The sequence below is a fragment of the Ctenopharyngodon idella genome, chromosome 15 (genome assembly GCF_019924925.1).
Source record: "Ctenopharyngodon idella isolate HZGC_01 chromosome 15, HZGC01, whole genome shotgun sequence".
Taxonomy (NCBI): Eukaryota; Metazoa; Chordata; class Actinopteri; order Cypriniformes; family Xenocyprididae; genus Ctenopharyngodon; species Ctenopharyngodon idella.
Window position 1 is genome coordinate 31998171 of NC_067234.1, and position 23041 is coordinate 32021211.

The 23041-nt window shown below is 37.1% G+C and overlaps 1 protein-coding gene and 1 long non-coding RNA gene across 6 annotated transcripts in view; one reads left to right on the forward strand and one right to left on the reverse strand.

Annotated features, from left to right (window-relative positions):
• Positions 1 to 23041, reverse strand: part of LOC127496214 (uncharacterized) — a 77330-nt gene that overhangs the window by 19195 nt on the left and 35094 nt on the right. The window lies entirely within an intron of this gene.
• Positions 1 to 23041, forward strand: part of clstn2b (calsyntenin 2b) — a 72953-nt gene that overhangs the window by 14960 nt on the left and 34952 nt on the right. For all 5 annotated transcript variants that reach the window (XM_051863942.1, XM_051863944.1, XM_051863943.1 and 2 more), the window contains exons 3-6: positions 4140 to 4335; positions 10284 to 10492; positions 10564 to 10713; positions 23003 to 23041. The exon at positions 23003 to 23041 is cut by the window's right edge and continues 147 nt beyond it. In XM_051863942.1, coding sequence (XP_051719902.1) covers positions 4140 to 4335; positions 10284 to 10492; positions 10564 to 10713; positions 23003 to 23041 — 594 coding nt within the window. The remainder of the gene's footprint in view (positions 1 to 4139; positions 4336 to 10283; positions 10493 to 10563; positions 10714 to 23002) is intronic.

Below are 23041 nucleotides of genomic sequence, written 5' to 3' on the forward strand. Positions count from 1 at the left end.
ATGGCGGTAAATGAAAGACAGTATAGTATAGCTGTGTTTGAATAACACCGCCTTCATAGGCAGTATTGAATGTCTGCGTAACATCATGCATTCATCCAGTATTCAGAAGTGTCCTTTATTGTATCCTACAATCCTGTTCATGCAATTCAGCTGTAGAAAGAATAAAAGTGGCTTAATTAAATTAATTCATCGATGTCCTTTTTGTTTCAAAAGCTCATTTGAACTAGATCAGTCTTTATAGAATAGTCATAACTATAGTCATTTGTTGTTGAGGACAAATGTTGTCACATCAATCTCAAAAATATATCATTCACTAAGTAGAAGCCTGTCAAATTAGACAGATGCCAATATATATAGATAAAACATGCTCTTAACCCTTAAAAACCATGAACAAAACATCACATTATGTGAATTACTGATCGCAGCGAGCAACGAGAGATGTTTAAAAACCAAAATCAATTTTCCTTTTCAGCACTGAAATATATAGTGGACACTTAATGTTATAAATGCATATACTTGATCTATACTTGACATGAACGGTAGTGTGTGTGTGTATATATATAATATACTGTATACACACACACTACTGTTCAAAAGTTTGGGGTCTGTAATATACAGAGTTATTATATATATAATGAATATATAATATAATAAATATATATTAGAGATGCACCTATACTAAATTTCTCCACCGATACCGATAGCCGATTATCCAGAGTGATATCTGCCGATACTGATATTGATAGTTTGGGGGTTCTGCCTTTTATATCTTCTTTTAAATTAATGATAATGTAATATTTTTAATTATTATATTTTGAAAGAAATGCAAATAAAAACTTCATTCTCTCCATTTCATCAACTTGTTTCAGAGTAACTGGTATCAGTTATAAACAAACAAATTACTCAAATTAATATTAACACACATTAACTAAATTCTGAAGATTAAATGAATTTTTCTTAACTTTATGAATGTTATTAATTCATATAATTACTATTAATATTGAACATCAAACTTAGCACTTTACACAAAGCACAAATTCAGTGCACTTTCCTGCCCTTTTGATTGACAGGATATATAAACTATATATATATAATTGGTATCGGCCGATAAAAGCAAATTGCAAGAAATGAAGAATATCCTGATGGATAGTGAGAGAAGAAACAGATTGTCTGAGGAAGACTGGAGGAAGAGATATGAGCCAGAATTCTTTTGTTCAAGGGTTTTCTCTCTCTCTCTGAGCTTCATGTTCAGCTGACAGCTTATTGGAAATACTGGAGAGCATGTCAATCACACACATATAGTGTGTGTGTGTGTGTCCTTTTAGTGGTCCAGCCTTCAATTCATGTGCCCCATACTGATTTTCATTCTTCTATAACCAACGGGGTCACGTTCATCTCTATATCCATATTTATGTGTATAATCAGAGCATATTCAACCCTGGCAGGCAGAGTATGAATATATATCACAGATATGGAATATCACGGGGTCTGTTTACGTCCAAACAACACACCTGCTGTATCGCATGTTTGTGTGGCTCTCTGAAAAACTTCATTCATATCTCTCATATCACTCCCTTCCTTCTCTCATAATAAAATAGTTTAAACTCAAATCAATATTTCATGTCCATTTTTTTTATTTATTCGGCAAGATAATGTCCAGTTTCCCATCTTTATTGCAAAATAAACCCCTTCAGCATGATACAAAACTGGTCAAGTCATTTTTTGCAATAATTTGACTCATACTTAACATTCGTCTCAGGTGATCCGATCACAAGTGGTCAGTCGAGACAGACTGCTGTTTATGATTAGTATTAACATGCTTCTCAAATGCATCTCCTCTGATTGGATGTTGTGGAAACATCCCTCACTTACATTTACATTTCTGCATTTAGCAGACACTTTTATCCAAAGCCACTCACAATAGAGAAACAAGCAATTTGTCACAGAAGGGGCCATTCACATATGCATTAAAACATCAAGATGAAACACAACAGAATGAAACAAAAATCACATTTATAAAAACATGTAGACAAACAATTAATTAAAAAATAGTGCAGGCTAAATGCAAGAGTATGCCCCCCCTTACTACATCAGTGTGTCACTGCGTTTTAACAAAACTGAAGCTGAAATAAACAAGAAACATTCTGAATGGGGTTTTTCTTCATATGCATGAATGCACTATTATTCATTTTTAGTCTTTTGTACTTTTGAAATATTATTCAACAAAGGGATTGCTGCTTTTTGCTGCATCTCTCCCGGTCTTTCTCTCTCTGTTGTTTTGTATATGTGGTGAATGTGGGATTATTCTGAAGATGAAAGCGAGGAGAGGAGAGATGGAGAATACTCTTATCGGTGCCGGACAGCAGCGCTGTTTTACACAACACACACACATACACTTTTAAAAATACACACCGCTGCACACACACAATCACATTAATAACTAGATTTTAAAAGTGAGGGTGTAAAACTCCCCAGCACAATTCTAGGGTGTTGTGGGTGGCTGTGAGCATCTTGCTGTCCATTTTCAATGGTTTTCAGGGGTTGCTATGGTGTTGTAGGTGGTTGCTAGGTGGTTTCTTACTAGCCAAAGTCAAATGACATCACCTCCAGATGAGGATTGGTTGAGGCTCAGTGATGATGTCAGCTTGACTAACATTATAAGTGGACTTCAAATATGTGACCTTGACCTACAAAACCAGCCACAAGTCACACGGGTATATTTGTAGCAATAGCCAACAATACATTGTATGGGTCAAAAGTATCTATTTTTCTTTTATGCCAAAAATAATTAGGATATTAAGTAAAGATCATGTTCCATGAAGATATTTTGTAAATTTCCTACTGTATATTAAAAATGTATTTTTGTGAGTGGATATGCATTGCTAAGGACCTAATTTGGACAACTTTAAAGGCGATTTTCTCAATATTTTGATTTTTTTTGCACCCTCAGACTTTAAATAGTTGTATCTCGGCCAAATATTGTCCTATCATAACAAACCCTACATCAATAGAAAGCTTATTTTAGCTTTCAGATGATGTATAAATCTCAATTTCAAAAAATTGACCCATATGACTGGTTTTGTGGTCCATGTGTATGTAATACATACACATATATGTATTACACTGCTGGCCAAAAGTTTGGAATAATTAGGATTGTTTAATGTTTTTGAAAAAAGTCTCTTCTGCTCAGCGAATCTACATTTATTTGATCAAAAATACAGTAAAAACAGCAATATTGTGAAATATTATTGCAATTTAAAATAACTGTTTTCTATATGGATATATGTTCAAATGTAATTTATTCCTGTGATTCAAAGCATTATTACTCAAGTCTTCAGTGTCACATGATCCTTCACAAATCATTCTAATATGCTGATTCTGTGCTCATTTATCAATTATTGGTGCTTTATCAATGTTGAAAACAGATAATATAAAGTTCAAGTTTAAGTTCCATTATTTGAAATGGAAATCTTTTCAACATTATAAATGTCTTTACTGTCACTTTTTATCAATTTAATGCATCCTTGCTGTATTAAAGTATTTTTTTTTCATGTTAACCCCAAACTTTGTACTAATATTTCACAATATTACTGTTTTTCCTGTATTTTTGATCTAATAAATGCAGCCTCGGTGAACAAAAGAGACTTGCACGTCCTGATTTTGCTGGGTCAACATATTTTGTTGATCCAGGAACAACATTCCTGTCTGAAAATTTAATCCCAACCCTGTACCCCTAAACCTAACTCTACCCATAAGTTATCCCTAAAATCAGAGGGAAATGATAGGTGAATAACACTGATATAGAAGCACCTAACCCTGGTTGTAAGCCTAAACTTGACATAAGCTCTAAACTTGTCCCTCAAATCTGATTGGTTGATTGGAATGTTGTTCCGGGAACATGCACTTCGTGAAATCAGGTTCTGCAAGAGGCTTACTTCAGTTTATATCTGTTTATACTAACATTTTAATGGAAGAAAAACAATAAAAAGCTGCAAAAGTTAAGAATTTGTCCCCTTTAGATCTTCTCTAAAGCTGTCACTGAGAAGCTTTTGTGGGATTAAAAAGAGCAATAATCCATAGATTACAGAGAGGTTGATAAAATTGAAAGTCCTAATCTGTCTTCTCCTCTCTCTTTGAAGGTGAAATCTGTGGCTTTCACGTACAAGGTCTCAGCGCTCCATTCGAGGCCGTGGTTCTGAACAGCACGTCAGGAGAGGGGCGGCTGCGGGCGCGGGGACCGATCGACTGCGAGCGGCAGAGAGAGTTCACCTTCAGCATTCAAGCACATGACTGTGGCACGGGGCCAGAGGGCCGTGGAGAGAAGAGATCACACAAGTCAGTGTGTGTTTAAATAGATGCATGTTCTCCACCTCAGTGTGATTCATATGTGTGAGAGTATGTTTTTTTTTAACTGAAAGGAACACAGTGAACTATTTCTCAAATGATTCATCGGTGCTTGACTCACCTCTCTCTGTTACTCAGGTTCTTCTTTTGAAGATTTTTATTTCCGTACTTTTAGAGGTTCCCTGTACCTGCTTAATGGGTAGTTAAAACTTTTAAAAAATATATTTATACACAACCATTCAAAAGGCTGAATCTCCAAGCCTGCATTTATTTGATCAAAAATACAGTAAAAACAGTATTATTGTGAAATATTATTACATTTTAAAATAACCATTTTCTATTTGAATATATTGTAAAATGTAATTTATTCCTGTGATCAAAGCTGGATTTTCAGCATCATTACTCCAATCTTCAGTGTCACATGATCCTTCAGAAATCATTCTAATATGCTGATTTGCTGCTCAAGAAACATTTATTATTATTATCAATGTTGAAAACAGTTGTACTGCTTCATATTTTAAACTTTAATACGTTTTTTAGGATTCTTTGATGAATAGAAAGTTCTAAAGAACAGCATTTATTTGAAATAGAAATCTTTTGTCATTAATTTAAAATTTAATGCATCCTTGCTGAATAAAAGTATTCATTTATTTTTTAAAAAAAATATTATTATTAATTATTATATGATTGATCAGGGACAACTATGAAAACATATTTTATTAAATATAACATTATGAATTCATATCAACCTAATAGGTCTGTATAGCACATTAACCTTTAATGGCAATCAGTCAGTAAAGTTACAAGTGTTCAGTCCCAATAAAGAAACATGGGAAATATTTACTCTAGTAATCTGGTATCTGTAGCTGCTTTTTCACCAAAATTACCAGAAACAATTTGTCCCTGGAACTTTTTCCCTCCAGACCTGTTGCTGTCGGCATTTCCATTGCAGTCTAAAGTACCGTAAAGATTAAGTCCGGTGATGTAGGGCTGCACGCAACTTTACAGTTCCCACTGGATTTCATTAAGCTTAATAAAGCCTGAACCTCGTTGTCGGTCCATCGTCGTATTTTTTAAACTCCACTTTTGATTTGAATAGCAATCAACTCTTATTGCACGTGCCGCAACAGACTTTTAAAAATGGTGGTTGAAAAAAAAAAAGCTGTGTGGAGTCAATCAACTTAAAATACTGCATGAACTCAACCAATCAGCATGTTCAGCGCCCAAGTCCCACCCCTGAAAGTTCCTGAACATTGAACAAGTACTGCCCCGCGAACAGGTACTTTCTAAAGGGGAAAATTTTACCCAGAACTTCATTTAGACACTGGTTCCCGCAGTCGAAACACACCGAGTATCACCCCAAAGTCCTTAGTTCCTGGGGAAAGTTCCTGCGGTGGAAACACGGCTTATGTTTGCATCCAAAGTTGCAAATTTAACTTGTGTGGAAAATTGGAATATTGCATAAAACATTTGTGAGTAAAACACAATTTCCATCCCATGTGTTCAAGAGAACAAAAATTGGCACATACTATCTTTAATAAAAAAGGAAGTTGCTGCAATCAGGGAAGCCATTGTGGCTCTTTTTTCCTCCTGGAGGAAGATGAGAGCGGCAGATGAAACACAATAAACGCTGATGTTCTCTTCAGATGCCTAGTGTTTGGGAACGCAATCATGTGAGGCACTTCTGAGAGGGAGTTAAACCAAATCATTTTGACTTTTTTGCTCAGGCATTTCAAAATGATCCACTGGTTAGTCCAGTTATACAATCACATCCACTTGCTGAGGCAAAGTCATGTGAGTTTTTTGTTGCATATCGAGGGATTTATTTGATGTGTTTTTATCGTAGTTTATGCGCATGTCTTCTTATCAGATAAAAATGATCCACCTCAATTGAGTTTTTTCATGAGCATTTTTAGAATTTATGCACATCTTGAAGTTTCCATCAAGCTTTTTTTAACGTGCTACCCCAAAATTTGCATAAAAATAGGCAGATGGAAACATATTTAGAAAGTTGTACAAACTTTTAGTGCACTATACAGGCCATACTAGGGATGTACGATAATAGTTTTTTAAGAGATACCGATTTTAACATTGGCAAATTCCGATACCGATATTTGTGACTTGCTCACTTACTTAAACATTTGTCATTAAAATAGATTACTGTTTTGATCATGTTTTAATATAATTTTAAGTTTTAAGGTATAGCTACTTTATACAGCTGATTCCTCAAATCATTTTCATTGAACATGGATTAGATCCATTTAACATTCAACAGGCCAACATTATAAAAGAGGCACAAAATAAGCAAAAAAAAAAAAAAAAAAAAAAAATACAAAAAAGGAAAACATGACAAACTTCAGAGGTTATTTTTGCTATCAAATATTTCTTATGAACAACATTAACTCATATTGACTTATTATTATAGAACATCACATTAATAAACTCATTAACAAATAATTCCAGTGCTGTTGTTTTATATATAAACAAGTATAAATTTTGCTACTTCAGAAAAAGATTGATCTTTCCTTCATGCAGTTAATTAATAAGCTATTGGTTTGTTATATCGGCCTTTTTCATGCTATAGCCCATAAATTGATCAAAAACTGGCCAATAAATATAGGCGGACGATACATCGGTGCATCTCTACTATATACATGTACAATTATGGTAAAAAATTATAACAGGATACTGAACTTCCACTCAAAAATCAAGTTTTTTTTCTTAGTACTGGCTTTAATCAGCAGGTGACTGACCTTCAGGCATTAAAAGCTTTTAAGAGCTTGTGCTAATGAAGGCTGTGGACCTGTTTACCTGCAGAAAGCTGCAAACAAACACTGAGCCGATGCTATCTTTACCTGCAGATATCCTTATAAAGATGCTTTAATAGAGCTAATGCACTGAAGCCCTTTGAAACAAAATAACACTTCTAAAGACATTTGCGAATGAGCCAGAGAAAAACAAGGTTTGTTATAAAAGAGGAAATCATGGAGTAAAGAAGAGAAGAGAGAGAGAGGGACCTTCCTCATTACTCTGTATCTCTTTAATCCAGACAGGATTACTCTATCCGGCTCCGACAGCTCTGATCTCCGATACTACACACACACACAGATAAAGGATTAAAGTGAGATGTTAGACTCTAAAGGGCAGTAAAGCTGCAAAATCACACTTCTTTACTATAGATTTCATCCCTAATGTGTGTGTGTGTGTGTGCGTATGTTCTAGTTTTTAACATTATAACAGATTATCAGGGGTGTTTGTAATCCTGTCATTTGTCAGAAGCTGATGCCCTTTGCAACGTATTGCTCACTTTTTACGCCGTCTTTGACATGAATGATGTAAGCTTGTTATTTCGGTATTTTCAGCTTGCAAAAGTGTGTCAGGACCGGCCGTGAGGACACCTAGAGGCACTTTTTTTCTTTTTTTAAAATATCTTTCTCTCCCCGAAAACTTTTCTAAGACTTTATAATGACCTGCAGGAGAGAGAAATCACAAATGAGATCTCTTTAGTATGTTCACTGTTTCTCCTGGACAGTGATGGAGAATGAATGGAGCTTTTGGAGAGTTTTCTCCTGAGAAAAGAGGATGTGTCTCCTCTAAAGCAGAGCGCAATAATTAGTTGAGATCCGGACCGCAAATCAGTTCTCAATCACATAAAATAATGTAATTAGAAACACAAGTATCACACATTTTGATAGTCCACTTTAGACATTCTACTAACTATAAGCAACTTTGTGTCAACTACCAGTCATTAGATTATTAGACTGCCTACTAAAATGAAAAACCAAATATCCTTTTTCCTTTAAAGTCAGTTCAGTATTATTTCTAAAGCTGCAGTCTTTGAGAGACTATTTTGAGCATTTGGGATTTAATACTTCTTGAGGTATTGTGACTGTCAGCCTGAACATTTTTATTTAAATACGCTGCAGTTGCTGTTTTTCATTTCAAGCCCCTAAAATACACATTTAACTCAGCCATCAAATCTGTGGAGCACAATCATGCTACGTTCCAGTAAAATAACAAAATAAAATTCAACCAACCGTTCTCTATTCCTGATAAACACACCCTGACATAGTCACAGTTTTAATAGGTTTATAAAATCGGTAGATAAGGAAATTTAGTGATACCTGCTCTATAAGACAAATGTCCTGAAGTCTTTTTTTTTCCAGGAGAAAAATTTCTCCATTTGTTCTCTATTTAATCCCATCACTGTCCAAAAGAAACAGAAGATATATTAAACCGTATTGTTAATAGCTGTTTCTACCTATTTTAATGCACATTGTGAATAAAAAACATGAAAACGCTGGATGGAAATAGCAAGATGTGCAAAAATTCTAAAAATTCGCATAAAAAAAAATGTATGCTTTGAATTGAGGCCAATACATTTTTTTTATCCAATAAGAAGACATGCATAAACTATGATGGAAACACATTTACAGAATAAGTCCCTTGATACGTAACAAAAAACTCATGTGATTTTGCCTCAACAGAGGATGTGACTGGATAACTGGACTAACCAGCGGACCAATCGCATCACAGCATCTCAAAAGTTGGTTTGATCATTCTGAAATGCCTGAGTCAAAGTCTGTCATCAAAAAGATTTGGCTTAATTCCCTCCCTCACATGATTTCCTGCCACAGAGATTTCTTCCCCCGACTTTCATTTTTATTACAGATATTTTGCGCCAATTTCCCAGGATGTGACGATTTTGTTCTCTTGAACACATGGGATGGAAACGCTGCTTTATTCGTAAATGTTTTATGCGATATTCCAATTTTGCACATAACATAAATTCACAACTTTAGATGGAAACATAGCTATTGTTAACGGGTATAATAAAGGGTAATAAAGGGTAAATCTGTCACTTTTCCTAGGCCGGACATAACATTTGGCCACTAATGTATAAACATTTAAAATAATAATAATAAAAATACAGCAAAACTACTAAAACTTAAACTGAAATTAAAGGGGACCTATAATGCCCCTTTCACAAGATGTAATATAAGTCTCTGGTGTCCCCAGAATGTGTCTGAAGTTTCAGCTCAAAATACTCCACAGATCATTTATTATAGCTTGTCAAATTTGCACCTATTTGGGTGTGAGCAAAAACACGCAATTTTTGTGTGTCCCTTTAAATGCAAATGAGCTGCTGCTCCCGCCCGCTTTCCAGAAGAGGGCGGAGCTTTAACAGCTTCGGTTGCTCAACAACAACAAAGCTGGAGAATCTCACGCAGCCAAAATGATGATTATCAGTAACTGTGTTCAGCCTTACATTGTTCAAACCGGAGTCGGACACTGATGGAGAGATTCAGGAACTTTTAGAACATTTCTGAACGGTTAGTGGATAAATTTATGTAGTTGCTGTTGAGTTGATTCAACTTATCGACTAGCATGTGCCGTCATGCTAATCTTTTGTGCAAGTCCAGTGTTGAATTGACACTTGTTTGTGAAGCAGTCCGGCGTAAAATGAGGGCATGATAACAACACTCTACTACAACAACAACTCTTCCTCTTCTCTAAAGCAGCTCAACATGGCCTCACCCCCTTTGTTGTGTGTTCTTGGGGGCGGGGTTTATCTAAATTTTGGGGTTTGTGATGTCACCAACCTGGGAAGAAGCTCGTTGTCCCTACCAGCTGTTTGTTGTAGTCCTTAAACAGAGAATTCTTCAAAAGAAAATGTCTCCCTTTGCATTGAACTTTGAGCATTGTTGCAACATTACAACATTACACACTAACTAAAGTTAAAAAACTGAAATCCTAATCAACCACCCCTTTAAAATGAAAGCTCTAAGAAAAAAAAAAAGCTTTAACACATTAATAAATACTACAATAGACTCAAACATTTAATAGAAACATCTGAGACAGAATTAAACATAATTGAGAACTCCATGAAGCATCCTGCACGATGCAAATCAAAATAAAAGCCTCTTTCTCTATCTCAGGGCGGCGGTGCATGTGCAAGTGGGAGATGTGAACGAGTTTCCTCCAGTGTTCGGTCAGCTGCAGTATCACGGCTCGGTGACGGAGGGTAAAGTGTTTGACAGTATTCTGCAGGTTCAGGCGTCAGACCAGGACTGCTCTCCACAGTACAGCCAGATCTGCAACTACCAGATCACCTCTCATGACACAGCCTTCGCTATAGACCGCAACGGTTAGCGCTCACACACACAAATACATTCACTTTGCTGCCTTCTGTATTTAAATTTGTGTGTTTTTGTGCAGGTAACATCAGGAACACAGAGAGTCTGAGCTTTGATAAAAAGTCACATTATAAAATCCGTGTGACAGCGCTCGACTGCGGTCAGAAGAGAGCGGCGCAGGACGCTGTCGTACACATCCATGTAAAACCTGTCTGCAAGCCTGGATGGCAGGGTAAGATTTGAAGATGTTTTGTTCTCAGATGCATTTTGCACATGAAAATGGCTGAAATATAGCTTTACACAATTTCTGGAAGTCTTGTTGCAGTGGTCCATCTGGGAACAAAGTCATACTAACAAGTTATCAGACTGATATGAATACACTTTTGAGGAAGCTAATTCACTCATTTCTTCAGTGTTTTTTTTACAGACTAATTTTAGTACTTTCAAATTATTTTATTTCAGTTAGGCCTGGGACACACTAGACGATTTTCAAATCTTAACCGATTTTAAAACTGTGGGAGACCACAGACATAATGACAGTTTCAGCCAATTTTTTGCATTACAATCCTCTGAATTCACACACTAGATGATTCGACCGGACTGCGAGACCACACACCTGTTAATTGCAGGAATGATTTCATAGTGACACGAGAACTCAATGTGACACGAGAAGATCAAATGTGACTTGAGAAGAAAAACAAATAGAGGACAATTAACATTGTCAGCTGGCTCTCCTGCCCACTCGTTCTGCTTTACAGTGAAAAACAAAATACTTTCGTGGCATGTTTGTGGCTGCCAAGTTTCAGCTGAAGAAACACGCAAAATCCGGTGGGTGACGCTTGCTTTCATTGGCTATCGTGGGTATCACATCAGAGGCAGCCCGATCAAGTGTCATAAATATTAAACATGATTAACATTTGCGATTTGAGATAGGGGACGCTCCGTCTCGATTGGGAGCAGTTAAATAATCGTTATGACACCACACAATAGAAGATTTTTTGGACAAAAGATCATTTGCAATAAGCCTCGAATTGGGCCACGGCACAATGACCTCTGACCCAACGTAGGATGTAGGAGTAGCGTAAGCTTAGGTGAGAGACGCCTCTCGCGATTCATACAAATAAGGCTGGGCAACAAACTTAAGCTCTTCGTCTCTTATATCGAAATCCTCTGACATTTCTCTTTAAAAATTCTCATTTTAGGCTTCTAATCTGTGACCGGTGTTTTGTTTTGCTCTATCCTCTGCACTTCCACGTTCATCAATACATCATGCGTCGGGTCAGAGTTCACTCTTCTGCCGGAACTAGACTTGCATACGGCATGATTATAGTTTATAAAGTTATAAATATGGATATTTTTCTTACAAAAACACATCGCTTCGCTTCAGAAACCCCCTGGAGCAGTAAAGATTACTATTATGATGGATGGATGTGCTTTTTTGGGCTTCAAAATCTAGGGTACCATTCACTACCATTATAAAGCTTGGAAGAGCCAGGATGTTTTTTTAATATAACTCCTATTGTGTTTATCTGAAAGAAGAAAGTCATAAACACCTAGGATGGCTTGAGGGTGAGTAAATCATGGGATAATTTTCATTTTTGGGTGAACTAACCCTTTAAGTTTAAGTTTTTCCCAAAAATATTCATATTTTATTTTATTTCAGCTTTATTTCAATTAACAAAAACAATGTTTAATAGTTTTAGTTAACTATAACAACACTGATAAATATGTCATACTCTATGCTGCATATTATTTTATTACCTTTTTCAGATAAATCTGCTTCTAAACTACATGTTTAATAATAAACTAATCAACTGAAGATGGTGACTCAGACAGGCCTTCCGATTCAGATCTGTGAATCATCTGATTGAACTGGTTCACTGAAATTAATTAACCAAATTCTCTGAAATGTATTAGACTCATACAGTATCTCACAGAAGTGAGTACACCCCTCACATTTTTGTAAATATGTTATTATATCTTTTCATGTGACAACACTGAAGAAATGACACTTTACTACAATGTAAAGTAGTGAGTGTACAGCTTGTATAACAGTGTAAATTTGCTGTCCCCTCAAAATAACTCAACACACAGCCATTAATGTCTAAACCGCTGGCCACAAAAGTGAGTACACCCCTAAGTGAAAATGTCCAAATTGGGCCCAAAGTGTCAATATTTTGTGTGGCCACCATTATTTTCCAGCACTGCCTTAACCCTCTTGTGCATGGAGTTCACCAGAGCTTCACAGGTTACCACTGGAGTCCTCTTCCACTCCTCCATGACGACATCACGGAGCTGGTGGATGTTAGAGACCTTGCGCTCCTCCACCTTCCATTTGAGGATGCCCCACAGATGCTCAATAGGGTTTAGGTCTGGAGACATGCTTGGCCAGTCCATCACCTTTACCCTCAGCTTCTTTAGCAAGGCAGTGGTCGTCTTGGAGGTGTGTTTGGGGTCGTTATCATGCTGGAATACTGCCCTGCGGCCCAGTCTCCAAATGGAGGGGATCATGCTCTGCTCATTCATGGTTCCCTCAATGAACTGTAGCTCCCCAGTGCCGGCAGCACTCATGCAGCCCCAGACCATGACACTCCCACCACCATGCTTGACTGTAGGCAAGACACACTTATCTCTGTACTCCTCACCTGATTGCCGCCACACACGCTTGACACCATCTGAACCAAATAAGTTTATCTTGGTCTCATCAGACCACAGGACATGGTTCTTTAGCCTGCTCGTCTTCAGCAAACTGTTTGCGGGCTTTCTTGTGCATCATCTTTAGAAGAGGCTTCCTTCTGGGACGACAGCCATGCAGACCAATGTGATGCAGTGTGCGGCGTATGGTCTGAGCACTGACAGGCTGACCCCCCCCACCCCTTCAACCTCTGCAGCAATGCTGGCAGCACTCATACATCTATTTCCCAAACACAACCTCTGGATATGACACTGAGCACGTGCACTCAACTTCTTTGGTCGACCATGGCGAGGCCTGTTCTGAGTGGAACCTGTCCTGTTAAACCGCTGTATGGTCTTGGCCACCGTGCTGCAGTTCAGTTTCAGGGTCTTGGCAATCTTCTTATAGCCTACGCCATCTTTATGTAGAGCAACAATTATTTTTTTCAGATCCTCAGAGAGTTCTTTGCCATGAGGTGCCATGTTGAACTTCCAGTGACCAGTATGAGAGAGTGAGAGCGATAACACCAAATTTAACACACCTGCTCCCCTTTCACAGCTGAGACCTTGTAACACTAACGAGTCACATGACACCGGGGAGAGAAAATGGCTAATTGTGCCCAATTTGGACATTTTCACTTAGGGGTGTACTCACTTTTGTGGCCAGCGGTTTAGACATCAATGGCTGTGTGTTGAGTTATTTTGAGGGGACAGCAAATTTACACTGTTATACAAGCTGTACACTCACTACTTTACATTGTAGCAAAGTGTCATTTCTTCAGTGCTGCCACATGAAAAGATATAATAAAATATTTACAAAAATGTGAGGGGTGTACTCACTTCTGTGAGATACTGTATTACTAGAAAGAGGACAGTTTAAGAGAGCGCCTCAGTTTGTAAGACTATGCTTCATACAGTGACTAGCGTGTATGTGCATGTTTACTTGCTTCATAATGAATGTAAATAATTAAATTCACACCTAAGTTAATGTGGGAATTAGATGCATGTTCAACACTCAAATCCACAATGACTCTATTGAATTTTGTATAAAACTGAGGAGTACACACTCACAGTGTGGAGTAGAAAATACAGTTCTGGGATCGTAAATCCAGACGTTTCCTGTGATCTGTGCATGACAGCAAACCAGATTACACACACACACACAAACGCTTTGAATTTCCTGTCACTTTCTGTCCGTCTCTTTCTTTTCCCTTGAAGCTATTTTTGTTTGCTTTTAAACTCAATATAGTGTTGACCCCCTCCCGTCTCTCTCTCTATCCCTTGCGCCTCTGTCTTTTTCCTGTAGGTTTGTGCTTTCTTTTTTGCTTTTGATTGCAGCGGGAGGCTTACATCAGAATTAACACACACACTTTCATAAGATAGCCAGCTTGATGCATTATGAGGTTCTTTTAAAGCTCCTGGTATCACTTTTACTAAAGCTAGACGTGCATGGTATCTAAAGCAGCAGTGCTCAACTGGATCGCTGACAGCAAGGAAAGACAAAATAAAAGAACAAATGACAAAATGCAACATTTAAATGAGAAGAGAATATGCTTCCCTATTTATTATTTTGTTGATGTCGAAGGCTGTGCATCCAATTAAACTTCATTTTGCACAATTGTGTTCTCATCCTTGTAAACCGTATTTACAGGTGCTGGTCATATAATTAGAATATCATCAAAAAGTTGATTTATTTCACTAATTCCATTCAAAAAGTGAAACTTGTATATTATATTCATTCATTACACACAGACTGATATATTTCAAATGTTTATTTCTTTTAATTTTGATGATTATAACTGATGATTATAAATTATAAAATCCCAAATTTGAATATTACTTAAGACCAATACAAAGAAAGGATTTTTAGAAATCTTGGCCAACTGAAAAGTATGAACATGAAAAGTATGAGCATGTACAGCACTCAATACTTAGTTGGGGCTCCTTTTGCCTGAATTACTGCAGCAATGCGGCGTGGCATGGAGTCGATCAGTCTGTGGCACTGCTCAAGTGTTATAAGAGCCCAGGTTGCTCTGATATTGGCCTTCAGCTCTTCTGCTTGGACACAGAGCTCTGTGAACAGCCAGCCTCTTTTGCAATGACCTTTTGTGTCTTGCCCTCCTTGTGCAAGGTGTCAATGGTCGTCTTTTGGACAACTGTCAAGTCAGCAGTCTTTTGAGTTAATTAGCTGATTAGAGTGTGGCACCAAGTGTCTTCAATATTGAACCTTTTCACAATATTCTAATTTTTTGAGATACTGAATTTGGGATTTTCCTTAGTTGTCAGTTATAATCATCAAAATTAAAAGAAATAAACATTTGAAATATATCAGTCTGTGTGTAATGAATGAATATAATATACAAGTTTCACTTTTTGAATGGAATTAGTGAAATAAATCAACTTTTTGATGATATTCTAATTATATGACCAGCACCTGTAAATTAAAGAGGACCTATTATGCTTTTGTATATATGTTCAGCTTATTTTAGTGTGTAATGTTGCTGTTTGAGCATGAAAAAGGTCTGCAAAGTTACAAAGCACAAAGTCCCTCCAGCGGGAGTTATTCTCTATATCAGTGTCACTGTTTCTGAACTCCCTGAAACGCCTCCATTGTAGTGTTGTCAAAAGTACTAACTTCAGTACCAAGTCGGTACTGAAATTTTAAAAATGTGACACTTTGAGCGCTGTTGAACGGATTCGTAAACACCTCTGATTGGCCATTGTGTTCACGCACTCATCAGATATGTCTGTGATGGTTACAGTTATTAATACTTCTTCAAAAACATGTTGTAAATAGACATCTTTGACGCTCTTCACTGAGCGCTTACACAGATACACATGGGAGCGTTTGAAAGTAAGACCGGTCCTTCACTTTCAAATTCAAACACTCCCATGCGTTGATCATTGTAGCCAATCACAGACATATATGTTGAGCGCATGGCCAATCAGAGGTGTTTACGAATCCGCTCAACGGCACTCAAAGCGTCACATTTTTAAAATTTCAGTACCAACTTGGTAAAGAAGTCAACTCAAGAGAAGATACCAAAAAAGATTTGGTAAAGAAGCCGAGGCCTGGTTGAGTTAGTAGTTTATTGAAACTCGTGGTTATGGTAAGGGAGGGGACATTTCCCAAACACGATCAAAGCGCTTGACCAATCACAACACACTGGTCCAGCCAACCAATCAGAGAACACTGTGCTTTTCAGAAGGAGGGGCTTCATAGACACAAACTAAACAGAGCATTACTGACAGACTGAAAAGAGAAGAGCCCAACATTTTGAATATTCAAGCATGAAAACCTATTCTAGCAGAGCCCAAAAACAAAATCATGACTTTGTAAAAAAGCATAATATCTTTAAATAATTGCCATTATTTTTTAGTGCAAACACATTTTATTGTAAATAAGCCTCATTTTATAAACTAATTTCACAAAACCTACAGTATTTGCCTGGTGCAGTTATTGTTGCACTATTAGCATTGACCTTGTGAATTTAGTTGAATTTCAAGTACATTTTGTTCCATGTAAGGACATTTTTATTGATTATAGCTGCATAAACAAAGCATTTGGTTTGTTTAGATACATTCAAGGCTCATGCAAACTCCAATAAGCTTTAGTATAAAAGCAATCTGACCTAGTTCACAGAAGTCAACTCCTATCAGTATCATATATTTTGCCTAATACAGTATAATGCTCTTTTCATTGCTGCTTGTCTCTGCAGAAATGGCCTTCGCTAAGCGGCTTGCATTTTCTTGCAGTCTTTCCACTGACACGAGCAGACACCTTTCATTCTGTGCATGTTGTTAAGTAAAATGCAACAAAAGCAGAAAATTATGTCAAAAAGCCCTTTCCATTTTTGGTATCTTCTCATGAGTCGTTTCCTAGCTACAGTGGTAAACAGCCATTATTAGTCTTACAGTGGAAAGTAAACCTCACTGATCAACATACTGCGGTTTGGAGACACATAATACAATGTGAAAATAGATTTATGGGGAGAAAATGAGGTAGAATCAAATTTTAGATAAGATCAAACAAAGTCTGAAAACAACCTTAAATTTAATCAAATCACAATATGGATAAGAAAATAGAACCTCTTACAAGTCGACATCTATTTGAATCAATTTATAAGCTTAAATGGATAGTTCACACAAAAATGATAACCCTCAAAATGTACCCTCATGTTGTTCCAAACCTGCATGACTATCTTTATTTTGTTTCTTACTGTGCACAATTCATCTTTGCATGTTGTTCCAAAGGCAAAATCTTTCATTAAAATGGAGACACATAATACACCGTGAAAACAGATCTGAGGGGACAGGATTATTTTAGTTTGGATAAAATAACTGAAGTATGAAAAAACCTTACATTTAATCAAAACTGTGAATATGCATTTAAAAATAGAACCTCTCACTTGTCAACATGAAATTGAAAAATTGAAAAACCTATTTATAGGTTCTCAAAAATGAAAATGTTGTCATCATTTATTCACTCTCATGTCGCTCCAAACCTGTATGACTTTCTTGCTTCTCTGAATTTTTTTTTTCCTATTCAATGAAAGTCAAATATAATGCTCCATGGACTTTTAAGGTACACTTCAAAATGATCCCCATTCACACGGATCCATGAAAACGATTAAAAACTCTGTATTCTGCTGCTAGGCCAGTAGTTGGTGAAGTCACTTAAAAAAAACACAACGCACAGAGTTTACACAGAGACGATAACGGTATCATTTTCAAAAATGTGCACTTTGAAACCCATTTTCAAAAGTTTGCATTTTCAGGCCCCCAAAACGCCATTGTCATGTAAATGAATGGCCAATATGCATAAAAAGTTTTCCGTTTCTAGTGGAAAATGGTGTAGTGTAAATGGCCCCTTAGGCCCCTTTTAGGGTGCGTTCACACTTGTCATGTTTGGTTCGATTAAAACGAACCCTGGTGCGATTGCTCTGTGCGGTTCATTTGAACATATGTGAACAGTCATCCGAACCCTGGTGCGCACCAAACAAGCGGACCGAGACCGCTGAAAAGATGGGTCTTGGTCCGCTTCCAAATGAACTCTGGTGCGGTTCGAATGATATATGAACGCAACACGGACCAAAGACATGTAATCGAACCAAAAACAGGAAGATGATACCCTAAAAATGACAGAATCCTCACGCATATCGGTTTTTCGTCATAGTCGCGAGTTTGTCCATGCGTCTCCCACGCAGCAGATCGTTTGTGTGTGTGACGGATGGATTCCCGCCGCTGTTTTGACTCCTTTATACATTTTATAAGCTCTTCACGGGTTCCCAGCTGGCCAAAATACTATCGTATGCAGGCTACACACACACAAGCATATTTACCTCAGCACACAGCATTGTTTTGGATGTTCACTGGATGCAGCATTGTTTTGGATGTTCGGAAAGTTCCGTCTCAGAATTGCCAATACGTCATAAAATCCGACCAATCAGGTTGTGAACGTATCCCTATGCCTTTAGGTTCGGTAATAAAACTGCCAATCTGAACGCTAATCGGACCAGGACTAAATGTTTTTTTTCTTCTTTAGTCCGGACCAAACGAACCGAACTACAAGTGTGAACGCACCCTTACACTAGTGCATTTTTGTTTTAAAACAGCGTTTTAAAATGAAAACGATCCTCATCTACACTGGCGTTTCCACAACGTTTCAGAAACTATCTCCGTCTACACTACACGGCCGAAAACGCATGTCACATGACCGTTCATGCACACTAATTAATTTCTCATTAATTTGGTTTCTAAAGGTCATGTGACAGTAAAAACATAGCATTCGTACTATATAGAATGTACTTTTTCAACGGTCGTGAAGTAAATTTAAATGTAGTAACTACTCAACAGTTGCCTTTTGCGCATGTAGGTAGCTGCAGTATTAAAAAAAAAATGCAGAGTTTAACTGCACAATGGCTGCTAAAAATGTCAGCAAAGATTGCAGATCAGTGGGCAGCCATGCCATCATTCTCAAAAGTCTCCGTTTTAATCCATTTATACTGAATCGCAACCCTGGTGTTTTCAAACTAAAACGGGGTCTGCAGCATTTTCAAAAGTCTCAGTTTTTGAGGTTCGAAAACGCCGGCGTAGTGTAAACGACAGGCGTAACCGTAGTAAAACTTGTGCATTGTAAAACGAAAACGCACTAGTGTGAACAGGGCCTTGGTTTGTATCACCTTGTGTTCTGTTTTTGTTTCCTTTGTTCCAGTTCATTATTTGTTGCCATAGTTACTGTTTACATTTATGTCAAAGTCCCTTTGAGACAAGTCATTTCACTCGGCGGCCATCTTTGAAACGCCTCTCATGCAAGTGCAGCTCCTATCTCTTTGAATGGGGAAACATCAAATTCTCCAAAACGTTTCACCAAGCTTACAATTAAATTTCATATTTGAAATCACCAATGAAATCTGACAAGGTCATGTGACAGTAAAAACATAGCATTCGTACTATATAGAATGTACTTTTTCAACGGTCATGAAGTAAATTTAAATTCAAATGTAGTAACCACTCAACAGTACGCGATTTCGGACGCAGCTTGATGTTTCTATAGCAACCGGAGCTTCTAACGGCAGCTGCAGTGACGCAATGACTTTACCAACAGCGTTTGGCTCTTTTACTTTGAAGGCGGGACTCATTCTGCCATATTGTGTGATGCACTTTCTCCCATTCATAGTAATAGGAGTGCACCTGTCTTTCTGTATATAAAGTCTTTGATTAAGTTGTTTCCTCCTCAGTTTTCTGGTGTATTTATAGCCCTCAGTTTCTGTTCTCAGTTGTCTCATTTGTTGGTTGTTTTGTTCTTGTTTTTTGACTATTATTTTGGCTATTTTTCAAGTTTGGATTAATGAAAACTGCTGCACATAGGTCCTGCTGCTTTTTTTTTTTTATTCCTGCTGCAACCATGCTGTGACACTGAGTAAATGATGACAGAAATTAAATTGTGTCAACTGTCCCTGGTCTTATTGTGCACTTTTAACTTTGCATGTTAATACAAAGGCAAAAAAAGTTTCTTTGAACCTTTCATTAAAATGCAATAACTTGCTTCCCCCCCTGAAACAACTTTCTTTGTCAGCTGATGTAATCAAACCCTCTTTTTTCCTCCCCTTCAATCGCCCTTTTCACCACCCAATCAATTCCCAATGGATAAAGTCAAGTAAACTTTGGTCTGGACTGTGACTCCCAGAATGCACTTTGATGCGTTTTTGATGTGATTGTCCCTCAGGTGTGTTTGGAGACACTGAACACACACACACACACACACACACTCACATTTGGTCGAAGCTTCAGGCCACTTTTTTCCAGCCCACTGGATGATGACAACTTGAGTAAAGGCCATTTTTTCACATCTGACATAAAAGCATGAAGGAGAAAGAGAAATAAACAGCTCCCCGTTGTGTCTCATAAGCAAGGGTAAATAATTCAGCAGGGGTGGACATGCACCGTCTACAAACAGCATTTTATCATTACCTTTAGGCTCACTCCATGCATAAAATAATCATTTTCAGCTCCAAATTCTCTAACCCAACAGCTCAAAGTGTGGGCTAAAATTCGTGTGGTCTCTATGTGAATACATGTTTACATAATCCATTTAATACCGTCCGTCGTTTTAATTTTTCACCCATAACATCATGTTAAATAACCACTGGCTATAGAATTCATTAAACACAATACAGCCTGAAAAACTGAATATCTGGCCAAACACACCAAGAGCTCTGGGTAACAAACCACAAATTTATTATAAATTACAATACAGCCTGAAAACAAATTGAATTTCTCACCAAACAAACCAAGAGCTCTAGGTAACAAACCTCAAATATATTATAAATTAGAACTGGATAAAACAAAAAAGAAAATACTGTTCTTCTTCATTAAAAAACAAACAAAGGGGCTTATTCAGTCACATTAACATTTCACATTAACAGGCAAGTTTTTAGACTCAAGTAAATGTCTTAAGTTAATTAAAATTAACTTTTGTTTTACATAATTTTAGGCAAGTGTCTATATGAATTCGATTTACCTTAAAGGATTAGTTCACTTTCAAATGAAAATTAGCCCAAGCTTTACTCACCCTCAAGACATCCTAGGTGTATATGACTTTCTTCTTTCTGATGAACACAATCAGAGAAATATTAATAAATATCCTGACGCATCTGAGCTTTATAATGGCAGTGAGTGGGATCAATGAGTATGAGCTGAAGTGTCTCCATCCACATCCATCCATCATAAACGTGTACTCCACATTACGAAGAAAGTGTAAAACTCTCGCAGTTCAAAAAGCTTACACGATGTCCTACACCTTCCATATTCAAATAACTGACGCGACACCCGTCTAAACTTTCTTCGTAACTTGAATACGGAAGGCGGTCTGGCGGAAGCTAGATATTTTACTTCATAACTTGTTAAATATGGATTTTTTTTTATTTTTTTTTTTTACACAAACGCATAGCTTCACTTCAGAAGGCCTTTATTAACCCCCCGGAGCCGGGTGGAGTACGTTTATGATGGATGGATGCACTTTCTTCAGCTCATACTCGTGAACCCTGTTCACTGCAATTATAAAGCTCGGATGCGTCAGGATATTTATTAATATTTCTCAGATTGTGTTCATCAGAAAGAAGAAAGTCATATACACCTAGGACGGCTTGAGGGTGAATAAAGCGTGAGGTAATTTTCATTTGAAAGTGAACTAATCCTTTAATTTTAGACATACATTTTTAGTTTGTCACTGCCCTGACATTAGCAAAGCTGTGTTTATTGAATGATGCAACAAACGCCATACTGTAGTTATCATTTAACCATCCTACAAACTAACCACAGGCTCTACTCTTTACCAATGGTAACCACAAAAAATTCAATAACAGAAATTATTTTAAATGTCCAACATAATTAAACATTAAACACTAACAGGTCTTTCCCTTTACTCAAAAATTAACACTTAATTTCAACATTTACTGTCCCAATTCTGCCCTCTGCAAAGCATGCAGTTTCAGTTCATGCAACAAAATGATTAAGTAAATTTCAATTTGACCTATTTAATGAACTGAACACAATAAAATTAAGTTGTGATAAAAATGCTCAGCAATTGTGTTGCTTTAGCTATTTTTTAATTAAGTAAAGCGCAACTTTTTTTTTCCAGCACCCAAACAATATCTAGAGACCAGAAAGTCACTGAAACTTGAGGGAGGACTTTTTCACACAAGTCAGTATAAAAGCCAGAACACCCTAGCAACCACATAGCAACATCCTGGTAACCATCTACAACATGCTAGAATCATGACTGAGAGTTTTGCACATGGAAACATTATATTTAATTTCAAGTGAGCAAAGCGGCAATAATTAGAAATGAAGTCTGTTCAGAATGTTTTCACCTTGACCTGTGCGCAGTTGTTGTTGAATATACTAAAATATATCAAATTACAGAAGTAAAATGGATTATGAACAGTGCTTCATGTTGACTTTAAAACAGTTGTCCATTATGATTTAGCTGGCAAAACAGTAGCACACTGAGGTTTTTGGACACTAGATGCCATGGTAATCTTAATGGTAATGATATTACCATCTGACACCATCATGATACCTCCACAAGCACTAAGTTTCGTTTCTGAATGTTTTGGCTTCAACAGAAGGTTGTATTCTCTTTGGGGAGTATTTAAAATGCAGGTTATGTCTCAGACATGTTTTGGAAAAATTGAGTTGTTAATTGTTGGGAAACACTATGACCTCAATATCTCTTAATTTTCCAGCTCAGTGATGTTAACTGTAATGTTTAGCTGCCATCGCTCTTTCTCTTACCAATATTTAAGCTACTTATCAAAACATTTCCCAACTTTCTTTCTTTCCAGGCTGGAATAAGCTTGTTGACTATGAACCAGGAACAGGCA